At 40.2% G+C, this 22,899-nt stretch overlaps 1 protein-coding gene across 2 annotated transcripts in view; it reads left to right on the top strand.

Annotated features, from left to right (window-relative positions):
* Positions 1 to 22,899, top strand: part of Mcm7 (minichromosome maintenance 7) — a 38,946-nt gene that overhangs the window by 13,074 nt on the left and 2,973 nt on the right. For both annotated transcript variants that reach the window (XM_071656160.1, XM_071656159.1), the window contains exons 4-13: positions 261 to 385; positions 2,571 to 2,751; positions 4,563 to 4,709; positions 5,125 to 5,298; positions 5,458 to 5,967; positions 7,595 to 7,776; positions 9,462 to 9,573; positions 13,924 to 14,088; positions 18,515 to 18,600; positions 20,103 to 20,223. In XM_071656160.1, the coding sequence (XP_071512261.1) occupies positions 261 to 385; positions 2,571 to 2,751; positions 4,563 to 4,709; positions 5,125 to 5,298; positions 5,458 to 5,967; positions 7,595 to 7,776; positions 9,462 to 9,573; positions 13,924 to 14,088; positions 18,515 to 18,600; positions 20,103 to 20,223 (1,803 nt within the window). The remainder of the gene's footprint in view (positions 1 to 260; positions 386 to 2,570; positions 2,752 to 4,562; positions 4,710 to 5,124; positions 5,299 to 5,457; positions 5,968 to 7,594; positions 7,777 to 9,461; positions 9,574 to 13,923; positions 14,089 to 18,514; positions 18,601 to 20,102; positions 20,224 to 22,899) is intronic.

Raw genomic sequence — 22,899 nt, 5'->3', positions numbered from 1 at the left:
TATGTAAAAAATGCTCATATTTTCTTACTTTAAAATGATGTTTGATGTTTCTTTTATTAAATCTTTATTTCTGCTTCTTTGGTAATACTTTTTCATTGTAAAGGTAAGTTATACACTCAGTTGGCTTTGTAATTATTTCAGTTTCTATTGGTCAGCCTCTGATCGTGCATTATGAAATTTTTTGTATTTATCATGTGTTCCATCGGTTCTCTTATAATACTTTTTTCAGAACTGAGTGATTACTTCATCCTTTTTTGCAGACTGTGGCACGAGATGCTTTAGATGTGTACATTGAGCATCGCCTGATGATGGAACAGCGCATGCGACAGCCTGGAGAAACTCGTGATCTCCGTAACAGATATCCACCAGAACTCATGAGGAGATTGTGAGCATTGGCATTTATATCTTTTTACATCCCAAAAGATCCCTAATCCATACCAGATTCATATCACAAACCATATTTTCCCGTGACAGCTATAACATTCCCCTAGAACCACTCTCTTGAGGTGAAGTGTAAAAAAGAAACATTTAAAAGAAAGTAAGCTCAGTAATGAAAGAGCACTTGATTTTTGGAATGGTATAGGATAACATGATGTCTACATAAAACTTTGCCTGGAAAAATATTCCATCACCCCTGGGGATTAGTAACAGTCGGTGAATATTACTCCAATTTAAGCCCTGGGACTACTCGTCTGCACACTTTCAATACAATCAAATCATATAATTTTGCGAATATTGAAGGACAAACACTGTTCATCTTGCATATTAATGAGGGATGCATGTAAATCATCTTTTACGACACTGAGGTGAGACATGCATTGCAGTCTTTAAATATGAAAATTGTACATTTCATCATCTTAATGCCATTTCTCTCCACTGGCCTTGAATTCTCTTCAGATTGTGTCAGAAAAATTATGACAGTTGTCCACTGGTACAAGGCAATTATTTTTTTTCTTTCTTTTTAAGGAAAAAAGAAGAGGTATCTCAGTCACAAGGATTAGTTCACCAAATTCTCATAACCATTTGAAGGCCATTTCCCATGCACAGTTGTATTCTATACATAATTTATGCATTTATTATTTATATTTTTTACTACACTTTGTCGCTGTCTCCCGCATTAGCAAGGTAGCGCAAGGAAACAGACAAAAGAATGGCCGAACCCACCCACATACACGTGTATATACATACATGTCCACACACGCACATATACATACCTATACATTTCAATGTATACATGTATATATACACACAGACATATACATATATACACATGTACATAATTCGTACTGTCTGCCCTTATTCATTCCTGTCGCCACCCCGCCACACATGAAATAAAAACCCCCTCCCCCCCGTATGTGCGAGAGGTAGCGCTAGGAAAAGACAACAAAAGCCACATTCGTTCATACTCAGTCTCTAGCTGTCATGTATAATGCACCGAAACCACAGCTCCCTTTCCACATCTAGGCCCGACAGAAGTTTCCATGGTTTACCCCAGACGCTTTACATGCCCTGGTTCAATCCATTGACAGCACATTGACCCTGGTATACCACATCGTTCCAGTTTACTCTTCCATTCACGCCTTTCTCCCTCCTGCATGTTTAGGCCCCGATCACTCAAAATCTTTTTCACTCCATCTTTCCACCTCCAATTTGGTCTCCCACTTCTCCTCGCTGTCTCCCGCGTTAGCGAGGTAGCACAAGGAAACAGACGAAAGAATGGCCCAACCCACCCACATACACATGTATATACATACACACACATATACATACCTATACATTTCAATGTATACATACATATACATTATTTATTTCATTTATTTATTTTGCTTTGTCTCTGTCTCCCGCGTTGGCGAGGTAGCACAAGGAAACAGACAGAAGAATGGCCCAACCCACCCACATACACATGTATATACATACACGTCCACACACGCAAATATACATTCCTATACATCTCAACATATACATATATATACACACACAGACATATACATATATACACATGTACATAGTTCATACTGTCTGCCTTTATTCATTCCCATTGCCACCTCGCCACACATGAAATACTGAAATAACAACCCCCTCCCCCCTCATACGTGTACATACACAGACAAATACATATATACACATGCACATATTCATAATTGCTGCCCTCAGCCATTTCCATCGCCACCCTTCCACACATGAAATGGTACCCCCCTCCCCCCGCACACGTGCGAGGTAGCGCTAGGAAAAGACAACGAAGGCCACATTCGTTCACACACAGTCTTTAGCTGTCATGTGTAATTTATGCATATCTTTTGTAATATTGAGAATCCTTTCCTTGTTCTTTAATTGCTTCTTTAACTTTTAACAGATGCATCTCAAGTAAAACCACAGGTAGCCATATTATCTCCTGAAAGCTGTTGGTCGGCTGTACTTGTACTGAACATATCAGCTTTAACAGGTTAATTTCCATTCCTGAAATCAGAGTACTAGTGTGTGAATTTCTCATGAGAAAGGAAACTACTAGCATGTAAATTTCTCATGAGAAAGTAAACTTCATTTTCACTTGTAATTTATTTTCTTTCCAGTGAGATATACTTTAAAGCTCCATCAGCCCAAAAACCCATGGCTATTCGCAATGTCAAAGCCTCTCATGTTGGCAAGCTGGTGATGGTACGTGGTATTGTAACAAGATGCACTGAAGTCAAACCTATGATGCAGGTTGCCACCTATACCTGTGATCAGTGTGGTGCTGAAACTTATCAGCCTGTACGTATATACAAGTAGTACATACTCTGTTTGGTTTATTAATGTAATATCAGTATTTTTATGGTAACGAGATATGAATTTGATATGTGTTTTTTGGAGTTCTCTTCTTGAGTTGCATATAATGTCCTCTAAATACATTGATTATTTTACATCTCAAATCTCCCTAAGGAATCTGAAAATTTCTCAATCTTAGTCTTATGGGTACAGTTTATGAATAAAGACTTAATGGGAGCAAGAATAACATTTATAGAAAAGGACCAGAAACTTTCAGATACTCTTTTTCTCCTTTAAATTTTTCTCTCCCTTTTTCTTAAAATTAGTGCTTGGCATCAGTTGGGAATTGTATTTTTGACCAAAACCAATGTAATTTCCTAATTTTTCACTATAGAATTTGAGTTATAGATTCATGGAGTCTTGTTCTTATACTGTCTTTGCTTTCATACAATTTTTTGAATGTCTGTACATGTTGTACTCACAGTTTCATCACATTGCTTATAAAATTTTTCTGCCTGTCAGTTACTGTGGAGGTACTTTTCCACATCTTTCCTGATATCAGTCATGATTAGTATCTTACTCTGGCATTTTGTTGATGATTCCATGTTGATTTAATCGTACTGATGCTTTTGTACTCAGTCAATGCAAGTGTAATAGGATGGTTTAATGCTCAATCTTGCAACTTGTTCACTCAAATTCTGCACATGTTGAAAAATCTATTGGCTGCCAATAGATGATATCTCGAACAAGAATGTGTCTTTGGAACAGATTGGAGGCCTCATTATCTCCCTAGTAAGTATGGGGGAAATTAATACACCTTTTTTTAGGACTTGTTCTGCGGCACATTCACAGTGCCTGGTGCATCCACCACCAACCCTTTCTGCCCACCTCTTGAGGCATGCCATGCTCTTACTGCTGTCACAAGCACTCCCTGCTTCTGAGAGTAGTACAGCCTTCAACTCTCTCCCTCTGATATATCTTGAGAGGAGAGTGAAGGAAAATGTATGATATTTGGGGAGTGAGGTGGATACACAAGTGAGAGTAGGTGGCAGGCCCTGTACAGGACCAGCAGGATCAAACAAGTTCAGATGTATTTATGTGGTCAAAAAGCAGTGATTGTAAGCCTTAGTAATTGTGATAGCAGTATCTGAATTCATAAGCATGAAAGTAATGGTTTTGATATTTTTTGTGTACCTCAATATTGATTTTTTGGAAGGTTTGGCAAAAAAAAGATGAAGCAAACCAAAAGTGTTGAAGAGCTGTTTATTCTTGGTAGTCTCAGCTAGATGCTGAAACTGAGAGGTTGTGATGGTGTCATCTCATTCGTGACAGTTGGGGGAAATTTTTGTCTACAATGCCTATGTGACTGGGATTATTATAATGTGATGTTATTCAGATAATGGTTACTTATTTAATGCTTTCCTTTCCTGTCTTAATGAGGCACAACATAAAGGTAATGATCAAGTCACTACTCACTTTTCTTTTTACTGAGCTATGGGAATTTAAGACCTTTACCCTCTCTGTGTAACTCGGCTCTTAATTCTGGTACTGTCTTTGTTACTGATTTATGTACTTTCTCTCTTAGTTGTTTTTTCTTTAAGTGTGATGCATAAAATAGAACATAAGACTGAATTTAGAAGTAATGATGAAGGATGTAGGAAGATAGAAATTTGTAATGTCTGGAGTGGATGAGGAACAATTTGGACAACAAAAGGAGATAAGAGAAAGAACCAGAAGTTGTGGTTAGGGAAAATGGAAATATCTTTAAATAGTAATAATTAATGGAAACTGAGAATCTAAATGTATTTTTGAAACAGATTCAGTCGTCCAACTTTATGCCCCAGTTGTTGTGCCCTAGTGAGGACTGTCGTGTAAACAAATCTGGAGGTCGCCTGTACTTGCAGACTCGTGGTTCTAAGTTTATTAAGTTTCAAGAAATCAAAGTGCAGGAGCACTCGGACCAAGTATGTTACATATTTTGTATTTATGTTATTATAACTCCATTGCCTTTGATATGATGTTCTTACTACCTCTCAGTTTACTCAGATATCAGCTTTAGTTTTTTGTATCATATCCATGTGTAAATGATTATGGAAAAGGTTTTGCAGTAACCTTATGTATTTGTAGGCATTCTGAATCACCGGAGAGCAAGGGCAGAATATTGTCCAAGCACCACTAGTCATGCCCTGTTGCTCTTTGTAGTATCAACAGCAAGCTGGCATTATTCCTGGATAAAAGAACACACTATACCCATTAGGATTAGAATTCCTGTAAGCAGATATTTCAGAATACCTTTGTAATATATACTTGTTATTGTTTATTTGTTTCTGTAGATATGCTTGTTATATGTGTAACTTGTATGATTTTAACCTTTTTTAGGTTCCAGTTGGTAATATCCCACGCTCCTTGACTGTAATGTGCCGGGGAGAACAGACAAGACTCTGTCAACCTGGTGATCATGTTGCAATTACAGGGGTATTTATGCCTCTTCTTCGTCATGGCTTCCGAGCCATGATGCAAGGCCTTCTCTCTGACACATATCTTGATGCTCATGTAAGTTCGATGAAATGTCAAAATTTACTCGAATCAGTAAACAATGTTAAGACCCAGAAGTTTTCTATTTTCATTTGATTTCATGAAATTTTGTCCAAATATTATATGATTCCTGTTTGTATTGTATAGTTTTTCATGTTCATATTCTTGTATACCCAGCGAATCACAAAAATGAACAAAACAGAAGATGATGAGCTTGGAGCAGAAGAATTAACAGAAGCAGAAGTCAAGCAAATTGCTGAAGAAGACTTTTATGACAAATTAGCCTCTTCCATTGCTCCTGAGATCTATGGTCATGAAGATGTAAAAAAGGCCCTTTTACTTTTGCTTGTTGGTGGTGTAGATTGTAATCCAAATGGCATGAAAATTCGTGGTAGTATCAACATATGCTTAATGGGTGACCCAGGAGTGGCCAAGTCCCAACTGCTCTCATACATTGATCGCCTTGCCCCACGCAGTCAGTACACTACTGGCAGAGGTTCAAGTGGAGTTGGTCTCACAGCTGCAGTTATGAAGGATCCTTTAACAGGAGAGATGACTCTAGAGGGAGGAGCACTGGTATTGGCTGATCAGGGAATTTGCTGTATTGATGAGTTTGATAAAATGGCTGATACTGACCGTACTGCCATCCATGAAGTTATGGAACAGCAAACTATCTCCATTGCAAAGGTATGATTTTTATTGATATACATTACTTGTATTTACATAAGACAGTACAGATGCTGATTTGCCCTTCATCTGTAACAATTATACCATTTACAGGATCGTGTGCACTTCAGTCTCAATGCATTAACAGATATCTTTAGTTGCTTATATCCAGTGTGATGATCTGAAGTGTGAGTTATAACAGCAGTACTGAGGTAATACCAGAATTAAGAGGATTGATTTGTAATGAGATTGAGGGCTGTAAAGCTGTCCAACATGGACATGGAAAGGATAGTACTGATAGTGAACAGTTCTTTAAGAGATGCAGCACCAGATTAACCAAAGTCTGTAACAGAAGGCTAGGCAAAACCTAGTTAGGAAGGATGTTAGATAGAGTGAATTGGAACGATGTGGTATACCAGGGTCAACATGCTGTCACTGGACTGAACCAGGGTATGTGAAACATCTGGGGTAAATCATGGAAAGGTTTGTGGGGCCTGGATGTGGATAGGGAGCTGTGATTTTGGTGCATTACACATGACAGCTAGAGACTGAGTGTAAACGAATGTGGCTTTTTTTTCTTTTTTTTTTTCTGATGCTTCCTTGCTGAAGGGGGGATGCTATTTCCCGTGTGGTGGGGTAGCAACAGGAATGGATGAAGGCAAGCGGTTATGAATATGTACATGTGTATACATGTATATGTCTGTGTATGTATATGTATGTATATGTGTGTGTTTGGCTGTTTATGTATATATATATACGTGTGTATATGAGTGGTTGGGCCATTCTTCATCACTTTCCTAGTGCTACCTCGCTGATGCAGGAAACAGCGATTAAGTATAATAATAAAAGAAAATGTGTATGTGTGTGTATGAGCATTTATGTATATATGTGTGTATGTGATTGGACGGGCCATTCTTTGTTTCCTGGTGCTACCTCGCTGACACGGGAAACAGCAATTAAGTATAATCAATAGATATAAATATATATATTTCGGTGCATTACACATGACAGCTAGAGAATGAGTGTGAATGAATGTGGCCTTTTTTGTCTTTTCCTGGTGCTTCCTCTCTGAAGCAGGGGGTAGCAATGCTGTTTCCTGTGGGCCAGGATAGCAGTAGGAATAGATGAAGGCAAGCAAGTATGAATATGTACATGTGTATATATGTATATATCTGTGTATGTTGATATGTATATATGTATGTGTGCATGTATGGACGTTTATGTATATGTATATGAGTGGATGGGCACATTTTTGTGTTTCCTGGCGTTACTTCACTGACATGGGAAACAGCGAATAAGTTTAATGGTAATAATAAAAAAAGATATGAGGGAGAAAGAGGAGGCTTGTGGATATCAGGGCCTGAACATTAAAGAGGGAAGAGGTGTACTGTGGATAGAAAGACCTGGAGCATTGTAGCACTGTATATGAGGACAATGTCCTATTAATGGACTGAACCATGGCATATATATTGGTTATAGTGAACCTTAGAATAGTCTGTGAGACTTACACTATGCATAATACTAGGTGACTATGTATGTGAATGGGATTATAGTTTGCATGGTCCCGTTGCTGTATTGCAAGGATGGGAAAGTCAGTTGGATATTAAAAGAAAGAAATTTACCCATAATAAGTATTATGTTTTTTCAGGCTGGTATTATGACAAGTCTCAATGCTCGTGTAAGCATCCTTGCTGCAGCTAATCCAGCATATGGTCGCTATAATCCCAAGAGGTCAGTTGAGCAAAACATTCAGTTGCCTGCTGCACTTTTGTCACGTTTTGATCTTCTTTGGCTGATTCAAGATAGACCTGATCGAGAGAATGATCTCAGGTAAGAATTGCTGATGGAAAGCCAGTTGATTATTTTTCCTAAGTGTTCTTTAATTATAGGGTGTTACTTAGTGTGTCCAAATGGACTGTAAAAAGACCTTGTACAAGTGCATAAGGAAATGTCAGTCCATGTTCACCCTAAGAATCAACATCTGGTGTCAGTATTCCATCATTTAGTAATTTTCCATTTACTGCATATATCTGTGGATCAGGTGTTTGCTTTGAAGAATGTATGTGAGAAATACTTAGAAAAGCAAATGGATTTGTATGTAGCATTTATGGATCTGGAGAAGGCATATGATAGAGTTGATAGAGATGCTCTGTGGAAGGTATTAAGAATATATGGTGTGGGAGGAAAGTTGTTAGAAGCAGTGAAAAGTTTTTATCGAGGATGTAAGGCATGTGTACGTGTAGGAAGAGAGGAAAGTGATTGGTTCTCAGTGAATGTAGGTTTGCGGCAGGGGTGTGTGATGTCTCCATGGTTGTTTAATTTGTTTATGGATGGGGTTGTTAGGGAGGTAAATGCAAGAGTTTTGGAAAGAGGGGCAAGTATGAAGTCTGTTGGGGATGAGAGAGCTTGGGAAGTGAGTCAGTTGTTGTTCGCTGATGATACAGCGCTGGTGGCTGATTCATGTGAGAAACTGCAGAAGCTGGTCACTGAGTTTGGTAAAGTGTGTGGAAGAAGAAAGTTAAGAGTAAATGTGAATAAGAGCAAGGTTATTAGGTACAGTAGGGTTGAGGGTCAAGTCAATTGGGAGGTGAGTTTGAATGGAGAAAAACTGGAGGAAGTGAATTGTTTTAGATATCTGGGAGTGGATCTGGCAGCGGATGGAACCATGGAAGCGGAAGTGGATCATAGGGTGGGGGAGGGGGTGAAAATTCTGGGGCCCGTGAAGAATGTGTGGAAGTCGAGAACATTATCTCGGAAAGCAAAAATGGGTATGTTTGAAGGAATAGTGGTTCCAACAATGTTGTATGGTTGCGAGGCGTGGGCTATGGATAGAGTTGTGCGCAGGAGGATGGATGTGCTGGAAATGAGATGTTTGAGGACAATGTGTGGTGTGAGGTGGTTTGATCGAGTGAGTAACGTAAGGGTAAGAGAGATGTGTGGAAATAAAAAGAGCGTGTTGAGAGAGCAGAAGAGGGTGTTTTGAAGTGGTTTGGGCACATGGAGAGAATGAGTGAGGAAAGATTGACCAAGAGGATATATGTGTCAGAGGTGGAGGGAACGAGGAGAAGAGGGAGACCAAATTGGAGGTGGAAAGATGGAGTGAAAAAGATTTTGTGTGATCGGGGCCTGAACATGCAGGAGGGTGAAAGGAGGGCAAGGAATAGAGTGAATTGGAGCGATGTGGTATACTGGGGTTGACGTGCTGTCAGTGGATTGAATCAAGGCATGTGAAGCGTCTGGGGTAAACCATGGAAAGCTGTGTAGGTGTGTATATTTGCGTGTGTGGACGTATGTATATACATGTGTATGGGGGGGTTGGGCCATTTCTTTCGTCTGTTTCCTTGCGCTACCTCGCAAATGCGGGAGACAGCGACAAAGTATAATAAAATAAAATAAAATAAATCTGTAACACCTTCCTCAAGACGTCTTTGTCAACCACATGGTATCCATTTATGATTGATAATGCCACATACAGTTCATATATATCTAAATATGTATTACTTATACTTTTATAGGCTAGCTCAGCACATCACCTATGTCCACCAGCATTGTTCCCAACCACCCACACAATTCAAGCCACTTGACATGAAGTTAATGAGGCGTTATATTGCTCTTTGCAAGAAGAAGGTAAGGGAATAGTCATGTTAAGCTTGGGTAAGCTGGTGTGCGTAGCAATCTCTTTATTTGACAAGTAAAAATTATAATTATCGGTCCATTCGCGTGGTCTTTTTAAGAATATTGTAGTCATTAGAGTAAACATTTTGTTTATGTCCATATGTAGATAGTTGTGTTGAAAGACTGATTGGGTGTACCAAGTTAAGATGTATGCTTGGAAAGTTTTGCTGGAGATAATTACATGAAAAATTAGACCTTAAATCTGTATAGAGAAAATGTTATTTATTTATTTGTTATACTGTCGCTGTCTCCCACATTAGTGAGGTAGAGCAAGGAAACAGACGAAAGAATGTCCCAACCTACCCACATGCACATATACATACCTATACATTTCAACGTATACATATATATTATTTTTTTTTTTATTATACTTTGTCGCTGTCTCCCGCGTTTGCGAGGTAGCGCAAGGAAACAGACGAAAGAAATGGCCCAACCCCCCCCATACACATGTATATACATACGTCCACACACGCAAATATACATACCTACACAGCTTTCCATGGTTTACCCCAGACGCTTCACATGCCCTGCTTCAATCCACTGACAGCACGTCAACCCCGGTATACCACATCGCTCCAATTCACTCTATTCCTTGCCCTCCTTTCACCCTCCTGCATGTTCAGGCCCCGATCACACAAAATCTTTTTCACTCCATCTTTCCACCTCCAATTTGGTCTCCCTCTTCTCCTTGTTCCCTCCACCTCCGACACATATATCCTCTTGGTCAATCTTTCCTCACTCATCCTCTCCATGTGCCCAAACCACTTCAAAACACCCTCTTCTGCTCTCTCAACCACGCTCTTTTTATTTCCACACATCTCTCTTACTCTTACGTTACTCACTCGATCAAACCACCTCACACCACACATTGTCCTCAAACATCTCATTTCCAGCACATCCATCCTCCTGCGCACAACTCTATCCATAGCCCACGCCTCGCAACCATACAACATTGTTGGAACCACTATTCCTTCAAACATACCCATTTTTGCTTTCCGAGATAATGTTCTCGACTTCCACACATTCTTCAAGGCCCCCAGGATTTTCGCCCCCTCCCCCACCCTATGATCCACTTCCGCTTCCATGGTTCCATCCGCTGCCAGATCCACTCCCAGATATCTAAAACACTTCACTTCCTCCAGTTTTTCTCCATTCAAACTTACCTCCCAATTGACTTGACCCTCAACCTTACTGTACCTAATAACCTTGCTCTTATTCACATTTACTCTTAACTTTCTTCTTCCACACACTTTTCCAAACTCAGTCACCAGCTTCTGCAGTTTCTCACATGAATCAGCCACCAGCGCTGTATCATCAGCGAACAACAACTGACCCACCTCCCAAGCTCTCTCATCCCCAACAGACTTCATACTTGCCCCTCTTTCCATATATATACTTAGACATATACACATGCACATAATTCATACTTGCTGCACCCATTCATTCCTTTCACCACCCTGCCACACATGACACCCCCCCCTCCCTCCACACACAGGAAATGTATCAACCTCGCAAACGTGGGAGACCGACAAAGCAAAATAAATAGATAAATAAATAATATATTTTTTCATACATATTTGCCATTTTCCGCATTAGCAAAGTAGCATCAAGAGCAAAGGACTGAGCCTTAGATGGAAAATCCTCACTTAGCCCCCTTCTCTGTTCCTTCTTTTGGAAAAGTGCAAACCAGAGGAAAGAATTTCCATCCCCCAGCTCCCACCCCTTTTAGTCGCCTTCTACAATACACAGGGAATATGTGGGAAGTATTCTTTCTCACTCTAGACATCTTGGAGTGGACTTAGCAGCAAATGGAACCATGGAAGTGGAAGCGAGTCACAGGATTAAGGGGGGGGGGAGAAGGTTCTGGGAGCGATGAAGAATGTGTGGAAGGAGAGAACGTTATCTTGGGGAGCAAAAATGGGTATATTTGAAGGAATAGTAGTTCCAACATTGTTAAATGGTTACAAGGCATGGGCTGTAGATAGGGTTGTATGTATTGGAAATGAAATGTTTGAGGACAATATTTGGTGTGAGGTGTTTTGATCAAGTATGTAATGAAAGGGTAGGAGAGATGTGTGGAAATAAAAAGTGTGGTTGAGAGAGCAGAAGAGGGTGTGTTGAAATGGTTTGGATATATGGAAAGAATGAGTGAGGAAAGATTGACAAAGAGGATATTTGTGTTAGACGTGGAGGAAACAATAAGCGGGAGACCAGATTGGGGCTGGAAGGATGGAATGAAAAAGATTTTGAGTGATCGGAGCCTGAACATAGAGGAGGGTGATAGGCATACAAGGAATAGAGTGAATTAGAACAGTGTGGTACATTGGGGTCGATGTGCTTCAATGGACTGAACCAGGGCATGTGAAATGTCTAGGGTAAACCATGGAAAGGTCTATGGGGCCTGGATGTGGATAGGGAGCTGTGGTTTTGGTGCATTACACATGACAGCTAGAGACTGAGTATGAATGAATGTGGCCTTTTGTGTCCGTTTTCCTGGCGCTACCTCACTGAAGTAGGTTGTAGTGATGCTACTTCCTGTGGGGCGGGTCATCAACAGGAATGGATGAAGGCAAGCAAGTATGAATATACACGTGTGTGTAGACGGGATGTCCCAAAAAAATGTACTCCCTTTTTGACGCCCTATAACTCACCAAATTTTCTTTCCCTTTTTTTTTAGATCTGTAAAAAAAAATTCAGTGTGTTATAGGGAGTCAAAAAGTGAGTAAATTTTGTGTACTCACTTTTTGACACCCTATAACTCTGCATTTTTTTCCCTTTTTTTGGATAAAAAAAATTCAGTGAGTTATAGGGTGTCAAAAAGTGAGTACATTTTTTTGGGGACACCCTGTATGTGTATGTATATGTATGTATACGTTGAAATGTATATGTGTGTTGTATATAAGTGGTTGGGCCATTCTTCATCTGTTTTCTTGCGCTACCTCGCTGACGTAGGAAACAGCGATTAAGTATAATAGAAAAATATATGAATGAAATATTTTTATCCCTGTGGATGGGGAGAAAGAATGCTTCCCACGTATTCCCTGCGTGTTGTAGAAGGTGACTAAAATGGAGGGAGCAGAGGGCCGGAAATCCTCCCATCCAGTTTTTACTTTTCCAGAAGAAGGAACAGAAAAGGGGCCAAGTGAGGATTTTCTCTCTAAGGCTCAGTCCTCTCTTCTTAATGTTACCTCGCTAATACGGGAAATGGTGAATATGTATTAGAAAGTATATTTATTTATTATACTTGAATGTAGTGGAATGAATGCACACCTTCACAAAACACGTAATGCACTCCTTAACAACACAACTCAAAACTTTTTCATTTGTGTAAGAGTTGGCTATGGACCCAGAATTTGAACAACTGCAAGCCCATGCTGATACATGGTCAGTAATGCTTACCACTACACCAAAGAGGCCTATATGTGTAAGTGTGTGTAGGCATATTTGTTAAGATTTTAACAGTAAACAGATAAAATGAAATCTAAACACGTTAATATGTCTGATGGACTTGTGCCACTTATAGGGATAGGGGAGAAAGAATACTGCCCACATACGTATTCCTTCATGTCATAGAAGGCAACTAATGGGTAGGAGCAGAAGGTTGGAAATCCTCCCTTCCTTTATTATTTTTGAAAAGAAGGAACGAGCAAGGAGCTAAGTAAAGAATTATTCCTCCATGCCTCTGTTATCTGTTCTTGATGCTAACCCAGAAAATGGTGAGTGTATGTGTGTGTCCCCCACCCAATCCATACTCGCCATTTCCTGCATGAGTGAGGTAGCTTCAAGAACAGATGAAAAAACCTCACTTGGCTCCTTGTTCTGTTCTTTCTTTTGGAATATAATAGAGGAAGGAAGGATTTCCAGCCACCCTCTCCCGCCCCTCTTAGTCACCTTCTATGACATGCAGGGAATATGTGGGCAGTACTCTTTCTCCCCTATCCCCAAGAAAAACGTAGTTATGGATAGTAGGACCATGAAAAGGATGATCCATCCCACTCTCATAAATGGAACATGAACTGAAAGGATATCTAACAGCATAAGCAGTGGAATGCTATTCTTCAGATGATATAGGATGAGGAATAGAAGAGTGATTTGGATAGAATTGACCATGAGTGTGCAGAGAAGAGTGAATAGAGGTCAATGTAAAGCAAGAGCAAGAGTCAGGTTGAGGGTGAATGTTGAAGTAGTCTTTACAAGTTTGTTCAAGAGTATACTAATTTGGTTAACTATCATTTTTGTAAGGCATTCTTTGTAAATATATAACTTGTGTGTATATTCATTGTTACTTTCTTATTTTTACAGCAACCCACCATCCCAGAGAATCTCACTGACTATATTGTGTCAGCCTATGTAGAAATGAGAAAAGAGGCTCGTAATAATAAGGACATGACTTTTACATCAGCCCGTACTCTTCTTGCAGTATTACGCCTTTCCACTGCATTAGCTCGACTCAGACTTGTTGATTCAGTGAGTAAATTTGATTGTTTTATTTCCTTTTTCATGCATTGTATTTTGTGTATGTTTCAGTTGTCAAATTTGATTTAAAAATATGCTTTTGAGCTTCTTGAGACTTTGGATAAATCCAGGTATCAGGCTGGGTGTTATTTCTTGTCGTGCACAGGGGTAGTCACTTTTTAAAGCTATAGAAGTCATTCATTCTTCATTATTGCGATGGTGCAACCATGGTTTGAAATAGTTTAAAAAGTGGTGCTTTTAGCATGGCCTTATTTTACACAAAATGTAGCTGAGTAGAACTTATCAGATTACTATTAACTGTAGTTGTGATATTGATTAAGGGAAGCTACTTCTCATCCTAAGGGAACTTTTATGAATGGCTAGCCTCACATGTGGAAACTGGAGAATATTAGAAAATAAAATATGTGCTGTCATTGGACTGAACCAGAGCATGTGAAACGTGTGGGGTAAACCATGAAAAGGTCTGTGGGGCCTGGATGTAGATAGGGAGTTGTGGTTTCTGTGCATTACACATGACAGCTAGAAACAGAGTGTGAACAAACAGACGAAAGAATGGCCCAACCCACCCACATACACATGTATATACATGCACATCCACACACGCACATATACATAACTGTACATTCCAATGTATACATATACATATATACACATGTACATAATTCACACTTGCTGCCTTTATTCATTCCCGTCGCCACCCCGCCACACATGAAATGACAACCCCCTTCCCACACATGCGCGTGAGGCAGCACCAGGAAAAGACAACAAATCGTTCACACTCAGTCTCCATGTCATCAAGGTAGTGCAAGGAAAACAGACAAAGAATGGCCCACCCAACCACATACACACACATATATATATATTTATTTATTTTGCTTTGTCTCTGTCTCCCGCGTTAGCGAGGTAGCGCAAGGAAACAGACGAAAGAGTGGCCCAACCCACCCACATAACTTAAGGGATTTATCAATGAAAGATCTTATATTTTTTTTTTATTTTGCTTTGTCGCTGTCTCCTGCGTTTGCGAGGTAGCGCAAGGAAACAGACAAAAGAAATGGCCCAACCCACCCCCATACACATGTATATACACACGTCCACACACGCAAATATACATACCTATACATCTCAATGTACACATATATATACACACACAGACACATACATATATACCCATGCACACAATTCACACTGTCTGCCTTTATTCATTCCCATCGCCACCTCACCACACATGGAATACCATCCCCCTCCCCCCTCATGTGTGCGGGGTAGCGCTAGGAAAAGACAACAAAGGCCTCATTCATTCACACTCAGTCTCTAGCTGTCATGCAATAATGCCCGAAACCACAGCTCCCTTTCCACATCCAGGCCCCACACAGCTTTCCATGGTTTACCCCAGACGCTTCACATGCCGTGATTCAATCCACTGACAGCACGTCAACCCCGGTATACCACATCGATCCAATTCACTCTATTCCTTGCCCGCCTTTCACCCTCCTGCATGTTCAGGCCCCGATCACTCAAAATCTTTTTCGCTCCATCTTTCCACCTCCAATTTGGTCTCCCACTTCTCCTCGTTCCCTCCAACTCCGACACATATATCCTCTTGGTCAATCTTTCCATTTCAAAACACCCTCTTCTGCTCTCTCAACCACGCTCTTTTTATTTCCACACATCTCTCTTACCCTTACATTACTTACTCAATCAAACCACCTCACACCACACATTGTCCTCAAACATCTCATTTCCAGCACATCCACCCTTCTGCGCACAACTCTATCCATAGCCCACGCCTCGCAACCATACAACATTGTTGGAACCACTATTCCTTCAAACATACACATTTTTGCTTTCCGAGATAATGTTCTCGACTTCCACACATTCTTCAAGGCTCCCAGGATTTTCGCCCCCTCCCCCACCCAATGATTCACTTCCGCTTCCATGGTTCCATCCGCTACCAGATCCACTCCCAGATATCTAAAACACTTTACTTCCTCCAGTTTTTCTCCATTCAAACTTACCTCCCAATTGACTTGACCCTCAACCCTACTGTACCTAATAACCTTGCTCTTATTCACATTTACTCTTAACTTTCTTCTTTCACACACTTTACCAAACACAGTCACCAGCTTCTGCAGTTTCTCACATGAATCAGCCACCAGCACTGTATCATCAGCGAACAACAACTGACTCACTTCCCAAGCTCTCTCATCCACAACAGACTTCATTCTTGCCCCTCTTTCCAAAACTCTTTCATTCACCTCCCTAACAACCCCATCCATAAACAAATTAAACAACCATGGAGACATCACACACCCCTGCCGCAAACCTACATTCACTGAGAACCAATCACTTTCCTCTCTTCCTACACGTACACAAGCCTTACATCCTCGATAAAAACTTCTCACTGCTTCTAACAACTTGCCTCCCACACCATATATTCTTAATACCTTCCACAGAGCATCTCTGTCAACTCTATCATATTCCTTCTCCAGATCCATAAATGCTACATACAAATCCATTTGCTTTTCTAAGTATTTCTCACATACATTCTTCAAAGCAAACACCTGATCCAGATATCCTCTACCACTTCTGAAACCACACTGCTCTTCCCCAATCTGATGCTCTGTACATGCCTTCACCCTCTCAATCAATACCCTCCCATATAATTTACCAGGAATACTCAACAAACTTATACCTTATCTAGGGTACTTTAACTTAGATCCAAGAAATCATTTTATATAGAGTTGAGCCCAAACCTCCCATTGACACCAAGAATCTTTTAGTTCTCCCTTTTAATAATAATTTCACTTTGCTTCCCATGTTGCTTAAATCCTTTAATGTAAATGTTGCCTTTAGCAACAATAATACTATAAAGAATATCTTAATCAGGAATTCACCAGAAAATTCTCTTGGATGCATCTATAAAGTGCCTTGTGGAAAATGTGATAAATTTTATGTTGGTCAGACTGGTAAGGATCTTTCTGTTAGACTTGAGCAACAAAAATATAGTATAAGAACGGGACAAGAATCAAATGCCTTGTTTAATCACGTTAAAAAGTATGATCATTGTATTGATTGGAGTAACGCCATCTCAGCTATTAACTCTAACTCTATTACCAAGAGAAATATCATTGAATCTTCTATTATTAAATACACAAAGAATTATAATCTTAATATTAGTGATGGTCTATACAAATTAGATAACTTTATTGTTGATAAAATTTGTAAAATGATAAGTTTATGAACGCTCGTTGTATGTTTTGGACAATCACATGTTTACCAAATGGCGTTCTAGCTTCGTCTCTTCGATGTATATCATCTGACTCATATTTCTCTCTTGTGTCTTCCCTGATGATGTGATTATTACACGAAAGTGCACTTGGAAACTTATCGTGTTTCATTTTCCCCGTGGACTCATAGGAATATCTTGATCATGCTCAAAATTGTGATCCTTTCCAATATTCTTTTCTTTCTTTCATACTATTCGCCATTTCCCGCATTAGCGAGGTAGCGTTAAGAACAGAGGACTGGGCCTTTGAGGGAATATCCTCACCTGGCCCCCTTCTCTGTTCCTTCTTTTGGAAAATTGAAAAAAAAAAAAATATATACATATCTATACATCTCAATGTACACATATATATACACACACAGACATATACATATATACACATGTACATAGTTCATACTGTCTGCCTTTATTTGTTCCCATCGCCACCTCGCCACACGTGGAATAACAACCCCCTTCCCCCTCATGTGTGCGAGGTAGCGCTAGGAAAAGACACCAAAGGCCCCATTCGTTCACACTCAGTCTCTAGCTGTCATGTAATAATGCACCGAAAACACAGCTACCATCTACTCATATACACATATATATTTATGGGGTGTGAGGATATGAGTGGATGGGCTCTTTTTTTCATGTCTCCTGGCATTACCTTGCCGAATGGGAAATGGCAATCAAGTTTAATGATAGTGATAATAATGATGAAAAATACAGTCACATTCACAGGAAAAGGGAAAACTACATGTATTATATGGGAGCAAAGAAGGCCATTGCTTGTTTGTTCCTGACATTACCTCACTAAAGCAGAAAGGGTAAAAGTTCTTCATTTGAAATGAGTCCTTTATCACATTTTTTAGTTAGAGTTACTAGGGTATATATTAGATGAGCTTTTGGGTGATTTAGGTTGTCACCTTTGCTTTGTAGTTGGAGGACTGCAGTCAATTTTTCATCAAGTGAGTTTTTATTGTACATATACCTCTATGTGTGTAACTTTTCATGTTTAGCTTCCTCCTGTGTTTGATATGGCTAAATCTTGCTGAAGAATGTTTATTTCAAAAGGGTCGATCCTTTTCCAGTTACTGATTGAAGCTAAAGGAATCCCCTGGAGGAGTCCTTGGACTTTATGTATACTTGTTGCAGGTGGAGAAAGAGGATGTTAATGAGGCCATGCGACTTATGGAAATGAGCAAAGATTCACTGAACCACAATGATGAGAGGACAGGAAGGTTAGTTTCTTCATGTGTAGTGCTGAATTAATGTATAATAGTTTGGGTGCTTTTTGACATATAACTTATAAAAGGTAGCTTTGATGCTTAAGGAGTAACAAAGCACCTGAGATTCCTTGGTAATGTGACCCAAGACCTTGTACAGTAGCTTAGGGTAGAACATAGTATAATTATACTTCATTTCAGGATTAGGGTATTAGAATATGCATGAATGTACTTACTCGTGTGACTAAAGTGTGAAGCATGCAGAAGGTGGGATGTGGGCATTTGAGCAAGGTTAGTGAGTGATGGGACAAGGAAGATGCTTGAGAAAGGGAGAAAAAGAGAGGTGTATGGGTCCTACCTGCAGGGAAGTGTAAATGATTGAGAGATGTTCAAGAGGAAGATGCAGTGACTGAAAAAGAGGGCAAGAGAGAGATGAGGTGAGAGTGTCAGCAAACTTTAGGGAGAACAATATAATATGAGAAGAATTGTGTGAAAACTACATCAAATGGGGACATTAATGAGGGAACCAGATGGGGAAAAGGTAACAGGCAAAGAAGAGAAAAAGAGGTGTAATGAGATTTTGAAGGACTGATCATTGTCTTAAATGATAGGGTGTTAGATGTGAGTTGTTTAGTAAATGCAGGTCCATAGAGCAAGAACATCACATCAAATAGGTTAGGGAAAAGAGAGGAGGAAATTAAAGCCTTGCATAATATGAAGTGAGGAAAAGTCACTGGAGTGGTTAAGATTGCAGCTGAAATTCTCTTAAGAGTGAGTGACATTGTTTTTGATTTATTTGTCAATATTTTCATTGTGTTTGTTTAGGTGAGGTGCTTGAGGACTAGAAGAATGCCTTTTATGGATTGCACACTATCTTTACATTGATGCACAAACCCAAATTCATTAGGCACATTGCTTAAAAAAATCAGGGAAAATAGCTCCAGAATAAAAACTTGTTTCCTGTAAATAGTTCTAAATCCTTATTATATAATCATCATTGTACCCCAATTCATGAACTTTTTATGCATATTTAAATTACAGTACACAGGATGGGTAGGAGAGCACAAAATATGACCTGTTTTGAGGAAAAAACTGTTAAGGAGGGAATGTAAACTTAGAAGTAGGACAGGATTTTAAGTGGTCTTTTAGTATATAAAACTAAAATGAAGTTCTGTAGTATGAGAATGACATAAAAAGTGTATGTTTATTTTCCAAATTCTTTGAGAGGATATGCAGTTTGTAGTTTAGACCAAAGAGAATTGAGGAAATTTGGAGTTTTGGTATTATGGTTGATAAGTTGAGTAAGTGATAGGAAAAATTGTGTGTTAAGGTTATATCAATTAGTGTGAAAGTAAGCAAAATGTGCAAGAATAAAGACAGAAAAAGAATGCAGGAGGAATGCAATATAAGAAAATGTATTGTGTGTTACTGGAAATAATAGTTTATACATAACTCTAATTTGGTTTTTACATCCTATAAGGTTTAATTTATGCTTATTTGATTTCCGTCTTTGACAGGGCCCAGAGTGTTACAGATAAGATCTTTACCCTTATCCGAGAGGTTGCTGGAGACTGTCGTGTTGTGAAATTGGGAGATATAATTGAGCGGTGCACCAGCAAGGGATATAAACCTGACCAAGTTAGTACTCATTTTTCTTCTTTTGTATCATCCTTCCATGGAAGATACTTATTTCTTATAGTTTCTTTCTTTGGCCACATGCACACTAAGGCCTTCTTGGAATATCACCCAGGATTCCCTTCAGGAAGGGTCCATGTATTATCCAGGACTGCACTACACTCTGTGTGGAATATTATCAAGTATTGTAAAAAAAATATATATATATTTTCTTTTTATATACTTTGACGCTGTCTCCCATACATACCACACACACATGCATAAACGCCCACACACACACATATACACACCCACACACTTCAACATATACATACACAGACATATACACATGTACACACCCACACACGCTGCCCCCATCCACTCCCGCCACATACAAAATGACCCCCCCCCCCCCCCCCCTCCACACACATACATGTGCGTGTGCGAGGCAGCACTTGGAAAAGACAACGAAGGCCACATTCATTCACACTCAGTCTCCAGCTGTCACGTGCAACACACCAAAAACCACAGCTCCCCCTCCACATCCAGGCCCCACAAAACCTTCCACGGCCCACCCCAGATACTCCACATCCCCTGGCTCAATCCATCAACAGCACGTTGACCCTGGCACACCACATCATTCCAATTCACTCCATTCCTTGTACCATATATATATGTCTTTTTCTTTCATACTATTCGCCATTTCCCGCGTTAGCGAGGTAGCGTTGAGAACAGAGGACTGGACCTTTGAGGAAATATCCTCACCTGGTCCCCTTCTCTGTTCCTTCTTTTGGAAAATTAAAAAAAAAGAGAAGGATTTCCAGGCCCCCGCTCCCTTCCCTTTTAGTTGCCTTCTACAACACGCAGGGAATACGTGGGAAGTATTCTTTCTCCCCTATCCCCAGGGATAACCATATATATTTGTTTAATTTGTTTATGGATGGGGTTGTTAGGGAGGTGAATGCAAGAGTTTTGGAAAGAGGGGCAAGTATGCAGTCTGTTGTGGATGAGAGAGCTTGGGAAGCGAGTCAGTTGTTGTTCGCTGATGATACAGCGCTGGTGGCTAATTCATGTAAGAAACTGCAGAAGCTGGTGACTGAGTTTGGTAAAGTGTGTGAAAGAAGAAAGTTAAGAGTAAATGTGAATAAGAGCAAGGTTATTAGGTACAGTAGGGTTGAGGGTCAAGTCAATTGGGAGGTGAGTTTGAATGGAGAAAAACTGGAGGAAGTGAAGTGTTTTAGATATCTGGGAGTGGATCTGGCAGCGGATGGAACCATGGAAGCGGAAGTGAATCATAGGGTGGGGGAGGGGGCAAAAATTCTGGGAGCCTTGAAGAATGTGTGGAAGTCGAGAACATTATCTCGGAAAGCAAAAATGGGTATGTTTGAAAGAATAGTGGTTCCAACAATGTTGTATGGTTGCAAGACGTGGGCTATGGATAGAGTTGTGCGCAGGAGGGTGGATGTGCTGGAAATGAGATGTTTGAGGACAATATGTGGTGTGAGGTGGTTTGATCGAGTAAGTAATGTAAGGGTGAGAGAGATGTGTGGAAATAAAAAGAGTGTGGTTGAGAGAGCAGAAGAGGATGTTTTGAAATGGTCACATGGAGAGAATGAGTGGGGAAAGATTGACCAAGAGGATATATGTGTCAGAGGTGGAGGGAACGAGGAGAAGTGGGAGACCAAATTGGAGGTGGAAAGATGGAGTGAAAAAGATTTTGAGTGATCGGGGCCTGAACATGCAGGAGGGTGAAAGGCGTGCAAGGAATAGAGTGAATTGGAACGATGTGGTATACCGGGGTCGACGTGCTGTCAATGGATTGAACCAGGGCATGTGAAGCGTCTGGGGTAAACCATTCAAAGTGTGTGGGGCCTGGATGTGGAAAGGGAGCTGTGGTTTCGGTGCATTATTACATGACAGCTAGAGACTGAGTGTGAACGAATGGGGCCTTTGGTGTTTTTCCTAGCGCTACCTCGCACACATGAGGGGGGAGGGGGTTGTTATTCCATGTGTGGCGAGGTGGCGATGGGAACAAATAAAGGCAGACAGTATGAATTATGTACATGTGTATATATGTATATGTCTGTGTGTGTATATATATGTGTACATTGAGATGTATAGGTATGTATATTGCGCATGGGTGGACATGTATGTATATACATGTGTATGTGGGCGGGTTGGGCCATTCTTTCGTCTGTTTCCTTGCGCTACCTCGCTAACGCGGGAGACAGCGACAAAGCAAAATAAATAAAATAAAATAAAATATATATTATCCCTGGGGATAGGAGAGAAAGAATACTTCCCACATATTCCGTGCGTGTCATAGAAAGCGACTAAAAGGGGAGGGAGCGGGGGGCTGGAAATCCTCCCCTCTTGTTTTTTTTTCAATTTTCCAAAAGAAGGAACAGAGAAGGGGGCCAGGTGAGGATATTCCCTCAAAGGCCCATTCCTCTGTTCTTAACGCTACCTCGCTAATGTGGAAAATGGCGAATAGTTTGAAAAAGAAAAAATATATTTATATTTTTTATTATACTTTGTCGCTGTCTCCCGCGTTTGCGAGGTAGCGCAAGGAAACAGACGAAAGAAATGGCCCCCCCCCATACACATGTATATACATACGTCCACACACGCAAATATACATACCTACACAGCTTTCCATGGTTTACCCCAGACGCTTCACATGCCCTGACTCAATCCACC

Source organism: Panulirus ornatus, chromosome 62 (genome assembly GCF_036320965.1).
Source record: "Panulirus ornatus isolate Po-2019 chromosome 62, ASM3632096v1, whole genome shotgun sequence".
Taxonomy (NCBI): domain Eukaryota; kingdom Metazoa; phylum Arthropoda; class Malacostraca; order Decapoda; family Palinuridae; genus Panulirus; species Panulirus ornatus.
The sequence above is the reverse complement of the archived record's forward strand: the minus strand, read 5'-3'. Positions and strand labels throughout refer to the sequence as shown.